Source organism: Haematobia irritans, unplaced genomic scaffold (genome assembly GCF_050003625.1).
Source record: "Haematobia irritans isolate KBUSLIRL unplaced genomic scaffold, ASM5000362v1 scaffold_6, whole genome shotgun sequence".
In the NCBI taxonomy this organism is placed as follows: Eukaryota; Metazoa; Arthropoda; class Insecta; order Diptera; family Muscidae; genus Haematobia; species Haematobia irritans.
Window position 1 is genome coordinate 732,719 of NW_027445819.1, and position 12,148 is coordinate 744,866.

General features: G+C 36.8%; 3 protein-coding genes across 3 annotated transcripts; 1 reads left to right on the forward strand and 2 right to left on the reverse strand.

Annotated features, from left to right (window-relative positions):
- Positions 1 to 1,642: 1,642 nt before the first annotated feature.
- Positions 1,643 to 2,053, reverse strand: LOC142242662 (histone H3). The gene has a single exon (XM_075314226.1). The coding sequence runs from the start codon at positions 2,051 to 2,053 to the stop codon at positions 1,643 to 1,645; it is 411 nt and encodes a 136-aa protein (XP_075170341.1).
- Positions 2,054 to 4,294: 2,241 nt separating this feature from the next.
- On the forward strand, positions 4,295 to 4,714 carry LOC142242742 (histone H2B.1/H2B.2). Its single transcript, XM_075314301.1, has one exon. The coding sequence runs from the start codon at positions 4,340 to 4,342 to the stop codon at positions 4,712 to 4,714; it is 375 nt and encodes a 124-aa protein (XP_075170416.1). The 5' UTR covers positions 4,295 to 4,339.
- Positions 4,715 to 7,657: 2,943 nt separating this feature from the next.
- Positions 7,658 to 8,068, reverse strand: LOC142242663 (histone H3). Its single transcript, XM_075314227.1, has one exon. It carries the CDS (start codon positions 8,066 to 8,068, stop codon positions 7,658 to 7,660), a length of 411 nt encoding a protein of 136 aa, XP_075170342.1.
- Between the last annotated feature and the right edge of the window lie 4,080 nt (positions 8,069 to 12,148).

Below are 12,148 nucleotides of genomic sequence, written 5' to 3' on the forward strand. Positions count from 1 at the left end.
TTCAATGTTTTGATGGCAGCATCGACCATTTGTTGGGTTGGTGGATGAGATGGGGCAGCAGAGGGCTTCTTTGCCTTGGCAGCAGCTTTTTTAGGTGCCTTTTTCTCAACAGCGGCAACTGGAGATGCGGTGGCTTCAACTACGGCGGCGTCAGACATGTTTATGTTTTTCACTTAGATTCACTTCAAGCACTAATATACACTAACACGCGTGTACGTTTATTATATATGATTTTTACCGTTCAACGTAGCTATTCTTGGGTACATCGGAATTATGAGAAGTACATAGTAGTCAGCTACGAAATTTTGTGAATTCTTGTGTGGAAGAGAATAAATTTTTTCACAAAAGTTTTGATAGAATAATTAAATTTATGATGACATAGTAAATATATTTAATTGGAATTTATCACATTTCTCTAGTAGAGATATCCACCTAAATGACAAAAAGGATTTCAATTAATAATATTGAAGGGCTAGAGTATTATAATCTTTTGAGTTGAAAGTTTATAAAAGTGTCATCATAAATTTCCAACTAAATTATATAAATTTTACTATTTTTATTGAAAATTTTATAAAATAAAAAATTTATAGGGAATCTTGATATGTTTTCTTTAAAGAAATACGAAAAAATTATACAATTTGCATAGTTTTCATGGTAAAATATTCAATTATATTATGTCGTCTATGACAGTGGAATTCATCATATTGGGATATTTTCCATGAATAAAAGTTTTTCTGCAAATTAATTTCAAAGCTCAAAAGTAAAAATGTTTTAGGAAATTTTCATTCAAAAATATAATAGAAATCACACATTTATACTAAAATATAACATTATTAATAAAAAGTGTCAAATTGTAACGAAAAGTTAAAATAATCGTGAAGGTGTGGTATATCATGTACAGCGATGTTAACAATGTTGAATATAGTTGAAACCATAAAATTAAAATATTTGCAAAAGAAATTAAATATATATATAAAAAATATTAAAACATCGTAGAAAAAATACATGTCGGATTATAATACCATTTTAACAAAATTTTAAATCGAAATAATATGAATAAAAATTTGCCATAGCTGATATACCACCTCTAGCCAAATTTTAAGAAATTGGCTATTTTTGATATAAAATTTCGCAGAAAAACTAAAAGAATTATAAAAACAGATGGAATAAATTTAAGTCTAACGACTTTAGGAAATATATAAACTATAAACACCCTAGAAAATTCAAAAATAATCTTCGATTTGTTACGAAAAGTTTGCCATATAGTGTTAGAAAATATTTCATAAAATGTTTGCCGCATTGAATGTAGCATTAGATGAAAATAAGAAACAAATCCTCCTACTTATATCTTTTCTTCTTTTAAAAAATAAATTAATAGAAAATAAATTGTGAATGAGTACGAAAAAATGTAAAACCATTGGAAAGCAAAATCTACATCATATATCAACATTCCCTTCATATCCAACCTAATACAAAAAAAAACACAAATGCAATATATTTTATTGATATCAAATAATTAAGAATAAATTCTTGTCAACTGTAAAGTATTGAAAAAAATTTTTCTCTTTTTATAAAAATATTGTGGTCCTGAAAAGGACCGATTGTTTTTGTAAAAAAAGTTGGCTTTTAATATGTCAAAAATTTAAGCACGTTCTCCACGAATACGTCTGGCCAATTGGATATCCTTAGGCATGATGGTGACACGCTTAGCATGGATGGCACACAAGTTGGTATCTTCGAATAGACCAACCAAGTAGGCTTCGCTGGCTTCTTGCAAGGCCATGACAGCAGAACTCTGGAAACGCAAGTCAGTTTTGAAATCTTGGGCAATTTCACGAACCAAACGTTGGAAAGGCAATTTGCGGATCAACAATTCTGTGCTCTTTTGGTAACGACGGATTTCACGCAAAGCAACGGTACCAGGGCGGAAACGATGGGGTTTCTTGACACCGCCGGTGGCTGGGGCACTCTTACGAGCAGCTTTAGTAGCCAATTGCTTACGAGGGGCTTTGCCACCGGTAGATTTACGGGCAGTTTGCTTGGTACGAGCCATTTTTCACTTTATATTTTTTTCACTTCACGATATGAACACAAACACTTTCAAGATAGTATTAATTGTGTGCCGAGCATGAACGCGCATATTTATAGAAAAATTGAGCGCGCAAACTGTTAGTTAAGGGTGTGTGTAGGGAAAGATTGAAATATTGTATCTTACAGCTGCCTGTATAAACACGAAGTATACACGAACGAATCCGAGGGTAGATCGTGTCATTAATATTAGTAAGCATTTCAGGGCATTTTTGTATAAATAGAAGCGAAATGATGTTGGAACAGTATTAGTTCTTGTGCAACGTTTGTGAAGTGAATTTAAAAAAAAAGTGAAAAATGACTGGTCGTGGTAAAGGTGGCAAAGGCTTGGGAAAAGGTGGCGCTAAACGTCATCGTAAAGTGTTGCGTGATAACATCCAAGGTATTACCAAGCCTGCAATCAGACGTTTGGCTCGTCGTGGCGGTGTAAAACGTATCTCTGGATTGATATACGAAGAAACCCGTGGTGTCCTCAAGGTGTTTTTGGAAAACGTTATTCGTGATGCTGTCACCTACACCGAACATGCTAAGCGTAAAACCGTCACCGCTATGGATGTCGTCTACGCTTTGAAGAGACAAGGCCGCACTTTGTACGGTTTCGGCGGTTAAACATTTTCTTGACGCTATTTGGAGAATATTTAAATACTTTAATACAAAAACAATCGGTCCTTTTCAGGACCACAAAATATATTTACAAAAGAGATCATCTTGTTACAAATTTATTTAATTATTTTAATAAAATTTTAAATTTACTTGGTTTAAATAAAATTACAAACATTTGGTTTGCCGTCGGCAAAACATTGTTACTAACCCAATGAAACAATTATGTATGGACTTACCAAAGGCGACTACTATGCTATTTTTCTGCCGTCGGCACTTGAAAAACATGACACACTACAAAAGAAAAACACTACGAATGTAATACATACGAAACATATATGCAATTCTCAATATGCCATTTCTCGTCCCATTCCCCAAAGAAAATGATTCTATGATTCTCTTACTCTTTTGCAGAAATCAAAGAAAATGATTCTATGTTGCACTGTACTCGATCCTAGTCTCATTTGTTCTTACTCTCTTTTTGCAGAAATCAATTATGTATGTATTGGTACAAACAACTTCCTCTGTCATCAACTATTTGCAACTTTCCGCTAGAAGTTACGAACACTTACGATCCTACTAGACTTCGGCATTGCCAAAGCATACAAAAGATACATATGTAGTAAATAATCAGAGTTGATACAGATGAAAATAAAAACACTTCGGCTCAGAAAACGAATGCTCTCTTAATGAAATTGGTGGGAATTTGTTGTTTTGCGATATTAGGAATAAATGGCATTAGATAGGAACAAAATGAAAATATGAAGTGGCGAAATTTTTCGATAAACTAAATATATGTATATATAGTGACGAAATTTTTCGATGCCATAACAGATGAATATCTTCATATAAATTTTTTTATAGTAAATTTTATTGTTACAGAAAAAAAGTATGTATGAAATTATATTGTTTGAAAGTATTTTTTCTCTTTTTAAAAATGTTTTGTCGTCCTGAAAAGGACGGATTGTTGTTTGATAGAGATACGATGGTCTGTATTTACATTTTCTTGTAGATAATTTAAGCCTTCTTTTCGGTCTTCTTGGGCAAGAGAACAGCTTGGATGTTTGGCAATACACCACCTTGAGCAATGGTGACACCGGACAACAATTTGTTCAATTCTTCGTCATTACGGATAGCCAATTGCAAGTGACGAGGGATAATTCTTGTCTTTTTGTTGTCACGAGCAGCGTTACCAGCCAATTCAAGAACTTCAGCGGCCAAGTATTCCATCACAGCAGCCAAGTAAACTGGAGCTCCAGCACCAACACGCTCAGCATAGTTGCCTTTGCGCAAAAGACGATGGATACGACCGACGGGGAATTGAAGCCCAGCACGATTGGAACGAGACTTTGCCTTTCCCTTAACTTTGCCACCTTTACCGCGTCCAGACATGTTTCAAATTTTTTTTTCTTTTTCACTTCACTTCACAAAACACTAATGATAGCGTTTTACTAGTTGTCAGTTCTTTATATACTTTTCGTTCGAGCTATTTAATACATTTGAGGGTTGTTTTGCTGCACGAAGTGGCTCGTTTTCCGCTACCTGAATATCTTGTGCACGAAATGGTACAAATGTGTGCTCACTGCTGCGAACACACAAATTTCTCTAAGCAGTGTTAAAGTGTTTGTGTGAAAAATAATAACTAGTGAAAATGCCTCCAAAAGCCAGTGGTAAAGCAGCAAAGAAGGCCGGCAAAGCCCAAAAGAACATCACAAAGGGTGACAAGACCAAGAGACGCACCAAGCGTAAGGAGAGTTATGCCATCTACATTTACAAAGTGTTGAAGCAAGTACATCCCGATACTGGTATCTCTTCAAAGGCAATGAGCATCATGAACAGTTTCGTTAATGATATCTTCGAACGTATTGCCGCCGAAGCCTCTCGTTTGGCTCACTACAACAAGCGTTCCACCATCACCAGTCGGGAAATCCAAACTGCCGTTCGTCTATTATTGCCCGGTGAATTGGCTAAGCACGCTGTCAGTGAAGGTACCAAAGCCGTTACTAAGTACACCAGCTCCAAGTAAATGGCTTTATATTTCGTCGAAAATTTATTTCCTCCACCATCAAAGGCCCTTTTCAGGGCCACAAAAATCATTAAAAAAGAGATTTTCTTTGTTGATCAACTAAAAACAAAATATCCTTATTTTATTTCAATAAAAAAATAAATACATCTTCCATCGAATAATAACAAATAATTGATTTTTCAACTAAGATAAATTCAATGTTGTAATCTTCATTTTATTAAAATTCTATTATGGCATTTCATTACTATGTCTAACTTCTATTAAAATTCTAATTTGGCATTTCATTACTGTTTCTTCAATATTTCTTCTTTTTATTTTTCTTCATTATAATAACGTCGCTATAATATTTTTCTCAGAGTAAAAGACTCTATTACATTGATCGTATGCATTACTGTAAATGGCGTAGTTAAAGGATGTGTGTGTGTGAGAGAGAGTTTTGATGATGACTCTATGCGTAGGTACATGAAACCTTTTTTTCTAGAATTCTAATTGCTGCGGTTTATTACCACATCCCAATTGGCTAATCCAGTTTTGGAAAAATTCCCATAAAACATGTGATTATAAATTTCAATTTTACCGTGAAAAATAGATTAAGTACAATGTATATTTATTTAAATAAAAATTAGGTAAAAAAACAAAATTGTTTGCATAAAATTTGTTCTCTTTTTCAAAGATATTTTGTAGCCCTGAAAAGGGCTGTTAGATAAACTGCTTTCGAATATCGAAAATAATCATTCTGCCATGAAATAGAAAATTTACTTCTTGGCGGCGGCTTTTTTAGCAGCTGGTTTCTTGGCAGCGGCGGCCTTTTTGGGTTTGGCTGCTGCTACTGTTTTTGCCTTGGGTGCTTTTGGTTTTGTGGCGGAGGCCTTGGCCTTGGCGGCGGTTTTTGCTGGTTTAGCTTTAACTGTACCGGTCTTTTTGGCAGTTTTAGCCTTAGCCTTTTCGGTCTTCTTCTTTTCTGCTGTCTTCTTAGCGGCAGAAGGTTTCTTTGCAGCAGCCTTCTTTTCTCCACTGGCCTTTTTGGGTGCGGCAGCCTTCTTTTTCTTATCACCAGCTGGGGCCTTCTTCTTTTCGGCGCTCATTGCTTTAGACATTTTGAATGAACCAGATGCACCCTTACCTTTAGTTTGGATCAATTTTCCACTGGCAACAGCGCCCTTCAAATACTTCTTGATGAAGGGAGCCAATTTTTGGGCATCAACTTTGTAGGTGCTGGCCAAATATTTCTTGATGGCAGGCAATGATGAACCACCACGTTCTTTCAATGTTTTGATGGCAGCATCGACCATTTGTTGGGTTGGTGGATGAGATGGGGCAGCAGAGGGCTTCTTTGCCTTGGCAGCAGCTTTTTTAGGTGCCTTTTTCTCAACAGCGGCAACTGGAGATGCGGTGGCTTCAACTACGGCGGCGTCAGACATGTTTATGTTTTTCACTTAGATTCACTTCAAGCACTAATATACACTAACACGCGTGTACGTTTATTATATATGATTTTTACCGTTCAACGTAGCTATTCTTGGGTACATCGGAATTATGAGAAGTACATAGTAGTCAGCTACGAAATTTTGTGAATTCTTGTGTGGAAGAGAATAAATTTTTTCACAAAAGTTTTGATAGAATAATTAAATTTATGATGACATAGTAAATATATTTAATTGGAATTTATCACATTTCTCTAGTAGAGATATCCACCTAAATGACAAAAAGGATTTCAATTAATAATATTGAAGGGCTAGAGTATTATAATCTTTTGAGTTGAAAGTTTATAAAAGTGTCATCATAAATTTCCAACTAAATTATATAAATTTTACTATTTTTATTGAAAATTTTATAAAATAAAAAATTTATAGGGAATCTTGATATGTTTTCTTTAAAGAAATACGAAAAAATTATACAATTTGCATAGTTTTCATGGTAAAATATTCAATTATATTATGTCGTCTATGACAGTGGAATTCATCATATTGGGATATTTTCCATGAATAAAAGTTTTTCTGCAAATTAATTTCAAAGCTCAAAAGTAAAAATGTTTTAGGAAATTTTCATTCAAAAATATAATAGAAATCACACATTTATACTAAAATATAACATTATTAATAAAAAGTGTCAAATTGTAACGAAAAGTTAAAATAATCGTGAAGGTGTGGTATATCATGTACAGCGATGTTAACAATGTTGAATATAGTTGAAACCATAAAATTAAAATATTTGCAAAAGAAATGAAATGTATATATGAAAAATATTAAAACATCGTAGAAAAAATACATGTCGGATTATAATACCATTTTAACAAAATTTTAAATCGAAATACTATGAATAAAAATTTGCCATAGCTGATATACCACCTCTAGCCAAAGAAGTAAAGTAATTGGCTATTTTTGATATAAAATTTCGCAAAAAAAAAACTAAAAGAATTATAACAGCAGAGGGAATAAATTTAAGTCTAACGACTTTAGGAAATATATAAACAATAAACACCCTAGAAAATTCAAAAATAATCTCCGATTTGTTACGAAAAGTTTGCCATATAGGGTTAGAAAATATTTCATAAAATGTTTGCCGCATTGAATGTAGCATTAGATGAAAATAAGAAACAAATCCTCCTACTTATATCTTTTCTTCTTTTGAAAAAATAAATTAATAGAAAATAAATTGTGAATGAGTACGAAAAAATGGAAATTGTGAATGAGTACGAAAAAATGTAAAACCATTGGAAAGCAAAATCTACATCATATAACAACATTCCCTTCATATCCAACCTAATACAAAAAAAAAAAAAACACAAATGCAATATAGTTTATTGATATCAAATAATAAAGAATAAATTCTTGTCAACTGTAAAGTATTGAAAAAAAATTTTCTCTTTTTATAAAAATATTGTGGTCCTGAAAAGGACCGATTGTTTTTGTAAAAAAAGTTGGCTTTTAATATGTCAAAAATTTAAGCACGTTCTCCACGAATACGTCTGGCCAATTGGATATCCTTGGGCATGATGGTGACACGCTTAGCATGGATAGCGCACAAGTTGGTATCTTCGAATAGACCAACCAAGTAGGCTTCGCTAGCTTCTTGCAAGGCCATGACAGCAGAACTCTGGAAACGCAAGTCAGTTTTGAAATCTTGGGCAATTTCACGAACCAAACGTTGGAAAGGCAATTTGCGGATCAACAATTCTGTGCTCTTTTGGTAACGACGGATTTCACGCAAAGCAACGGTACCAGGGCGGAAACGATGGGGCTTCTTGACACCGCCGGTGGCTGGGGCACTCTTACGAGCAGCTTTAGTAGCCAATTGCTTACGAGGGGCTTTGCCACCGGTAGATTTACGGGCAGTTTGCTTGGTACGAGCCATTTTTCACTTTAATTCTTCACTTCACAAGATATGAACACAAACACTGTCAAAACGTTATTACTTGTGTGCCGAGATTTGATTTGATTTGATTTTGCACAAAGGCTATTTTTATTCCATTTCATTCCTATATACTTTACAATAACCTATATGTAAAATTTCTAAAATTACTACCCAGCCATATAGTTATCAGGGTCTTCCAAAATGTATTATATTTGTGATTAACAATATATATTCGATTACTCTACATACCCGTAGATATGCTAATATTTGAACATCGCTGCAAAAATTTAGGACTTTAAAAACAGCTCGTTTTTAGTAGTGATAAAAACAAAACAAAAAGAAAAACAAATTAACTAATCCAGTTCAACTTATATCTAATTACTATGCTACATATTTACAACTTATTACTAATTTTGATAATATCTACAACTTACAAACTAATAAACTATTTACATATATACAAATTTTATTGTACAGTAATATATACTGTATTGGTGAGGTCGAGAGAATCACTGCGTCTGTGGTAATACATCAATTTATCATCGGAATATAAATACCCCTGCTCATTCAGGCCCAGTAGGGCAGCTGGGCGAAGGTGCCTCATAGTTAAATTAGACTGCGGATCAAAGTCAGCCTCCATGCAAGCCTGCACTATCGTGTTCGTGGTGTCCTTACATTTATTCAGATGTTTCAATGCACATCGAATCATAAAAACGTCTATCCTATGAAAGCCAGCTGTATCATAGATCCTTCTACATGAAGGCGCTTTGATAGAGCCGTCTGCACATTGACGGTGACGGAGGCCCATACACATTTTCACTATACCTCTCTCCCATCTGCGAATCCTCTCCATCTGGTGAGAGGATATACCAAGAAAACATGGAAACGCATATGCTAGAATCGGTCTAATTATCTGCTTATAAATCAATAATTTTATCCTCGGAGAGAGGCCTTCCCTCATTCGAAGAACTCTGGAATACCCAAAATAAACTTTCCTAGATTTGCTAAGAATATGGTCAATGTGCCTGCAAAAGTCAAACCTCTCGTGAAATATTACGCCCAAGTATTTGATAGATTCCTCTACCAGTATTTGTTCCCCGCCTATCATAAGTACCGGTTTGTGCTTTCTGAAATTTGGGAATGTCACCCTGGGTTTGCCCCTGAGTTTCACAGCTACACATTTATCCACGTTGAGTCGTAGTCCCCAATCGCCAAAATACTGATTAAGATCCTCTAAATAAACATTAATAATTTTACATACATTGCTTGCCCTTGGACCAGTGGACACTATGAGCACATCATCGGCATAAGTCAGTAGCAGACTTCTCTCAGGAGGCCCAGGAATATCGCTGATGAAAATGTTGTACAGTATGGGTCCCAGCAGAGAGCCCTGGGGCACCCCTGCGTGTACCACATACTGTCCAGACAATTTTTCACCAACTTTAACCCTGTATATCCGTCCTTTAAGAAAGCTTGCTACTAACCTACACGTCTGATGATCAAAGCCGAATGAACGAAGTTTATATAATAGTCCATTATGCCATACTGAGTCAAATGCCTTGGCGAAATCCAGCCCAACCGCTATGGATCCCCACTTCCTCGCAAAGCCTTTAACGACAAAGTCGGTGAAAGCCATGAGAGCATGTGAGGTTCCAAGGCCAGGCCGGAAACCGAATTGGCAGTCCCTCAGTATGTCTTTGTCCTCAATGGTCCTCTGGATCCTGGCCAGTACAAATGACTCATACAATTTTCCAAATGAGGATAATAATGAAATAGGCCTATATCCGCCAACTGAACCGCGATCAGCACCAGGTTTAGCAATCGGGACCACGACTGCCTCCTTCCAAATCTTAGGGAAATATCCGAGGTTCAGACATTGGTTGAAAAGCACAGTGAGAAATACCAGGGCATTCTCATTTGCTTGTTTCAAAACAATGTCTGGGACCCCATCAATTCCATAAGACTTTTTGGGAGGTCTTCGGGACAGGGCATCACGAACAGACCCCGGGGTGATAAAACCGCAGTTATACCACATATCTCTGTCCAATATCATAGAACCATCCGCCAAAAGTTCAAACGAAAAATTTACCATAGGGGCAACATTCCCAAATTCACAGACAGCACTATCTACCCTAGTCCGAAGTGAGTCATTCCTTGTAAAACCGTCTTGTATCTGTGTCCCCTGCACATACACAGCCAACGCCTCAGCCTTATGCGCATCATCTACAATCGTCAGTCCGTCAGCCCCAACAATGTCCCCCACAGGCTCCCTTGATGTCAGTCCTACAGCATTTTTCACCTTACTATACGTGCTCGAGTTCACCCGTATATCCTCTAACCGTTTCTTGAAGCGATCCTCCTCATAAGTCCGGATTGACCCCTGTATAATTCTGTCCAAATTGTAAATATCCGCCCTAAGAGTCGCATGTCGTCCAGGATCGCCTGTCGTATGTAACGTCCTTCGAAGTCTTTTGCGTTGCCTAATGAAACGAAGTATATGTGGTGGGAGATTTCCAAGAAAGCCCGCCCTCGCCTCTACTTTGGCAATAGATATTCTCATAGCCTCCGTAAAAACATCGTTCATGCCATTAATGCAATGATCAATCTCATCTACCGTTGCATTCGTGTCAATAGGCAACGCATGTCCTGGCAGATTGTCGTCTAAATGTCTCCTAAAACGTCGAATATTAAATTTCTTAAAGTCATAATAAGATGTCCTTTCCCTACTAATAATTCCCTGATTCGTCAAAGTAAATTCCAAAGCCCTGTGGTCAGATTCATACTCATGAGTCTTAATTAGGTCACGTCCACTATATGATAAACCCGCTGTCCAAAGAAAAAGGTCAATATATGTCCCTGTCAATCCGTTTGGTCTGGTGGGCAAGTCCGCTGGTCTTGTCTCAAAGTTCGGAAAGTCAATCAAAAACTGATGTAACTGTCTACCCTTCGTGTCACATTCGTCACCCCCCCAATCAATATGTCTTGCATTCATGTCACAACCAATCAATACCTCCCCCTGAGCGTTTAAATCCGTCAACGGCTCCAAGTCACACTGTCTGATGGCATCGCCCGGTCTCGAATACATTGAAACGAAAATAATCGACGTCCCGTCAGATCTGAAAACTTTACAGGCACATGACTCAATTAACCCGGTATCAATATGGACTCTCTCCGATTTAAATGTATCTCTAATAAAAACCGCTGTACCTCCTCCCATACCCTGTGTCCTATCCTGTCTATATATCGTATAGCCATTCAGTGAAAATTTATGTCGTGATGATAATTTGGTCTCAGCCAGTAAAACTACATCAGGGTCATGTTCCTTGACAAAAATACTCAAAAAATGTCTCCTAGAGATAGAAACAATAGAGTTGACATTAATAAATACAATTTTAAACATCATTAGAAACCCTGTATATGCATAAGCAAACCTAACAGTGCACTGGGGCCATTCCCCTCGCTCTCAAGTCTCCTGAATTCAGGGCCAAAATTTCTTATGTCAGCCATCACTGACAAAATATCTTTGCCAAAGTATGTTTGGCAAGACTCTGCAATAGATCTACCCCTTTGTGAGGCAGCATTTGTGGTCATCGGCAAAGTCGCCGTTGTTCTAATTTGGCCAGGGAGAGGAATTGCCCGGCCACTCAGGTCCGAAATATTTGCATGTGCGGTGGTGTGTGCGCGTGCAGCGCTGGCATATGAAACGCCGGCATTTAAGCCAGATAATCTTAAAGAGCGTGTCTGAGCCCTATTTTGTGCCTCCAATTTCCTTTCAGCCACTTTCGCCAAAAGTGCCACTCGTTTGGGGCAAGTACGAGAGCTGGCGGCATGACCATCAACCTCACAGTTCGCACACCGCAATTTGGAGTCGTCAATCATAGCCGAGCCGTCCTCCAAAGCCACTGACCTTTGTCCCTTCGGTAAAATTTCACATTTACCCGGGCCGTGTGAACCAGCACACTTAACGCACCGATATTTCATTGTGCAATTCAAGGAGACATGTGAAAAGCGTTGACAATTATAGCACTGTACTACATCGCGGCTCTTGCTTTTCTTCATCTTAACACAACAGTTAATGAT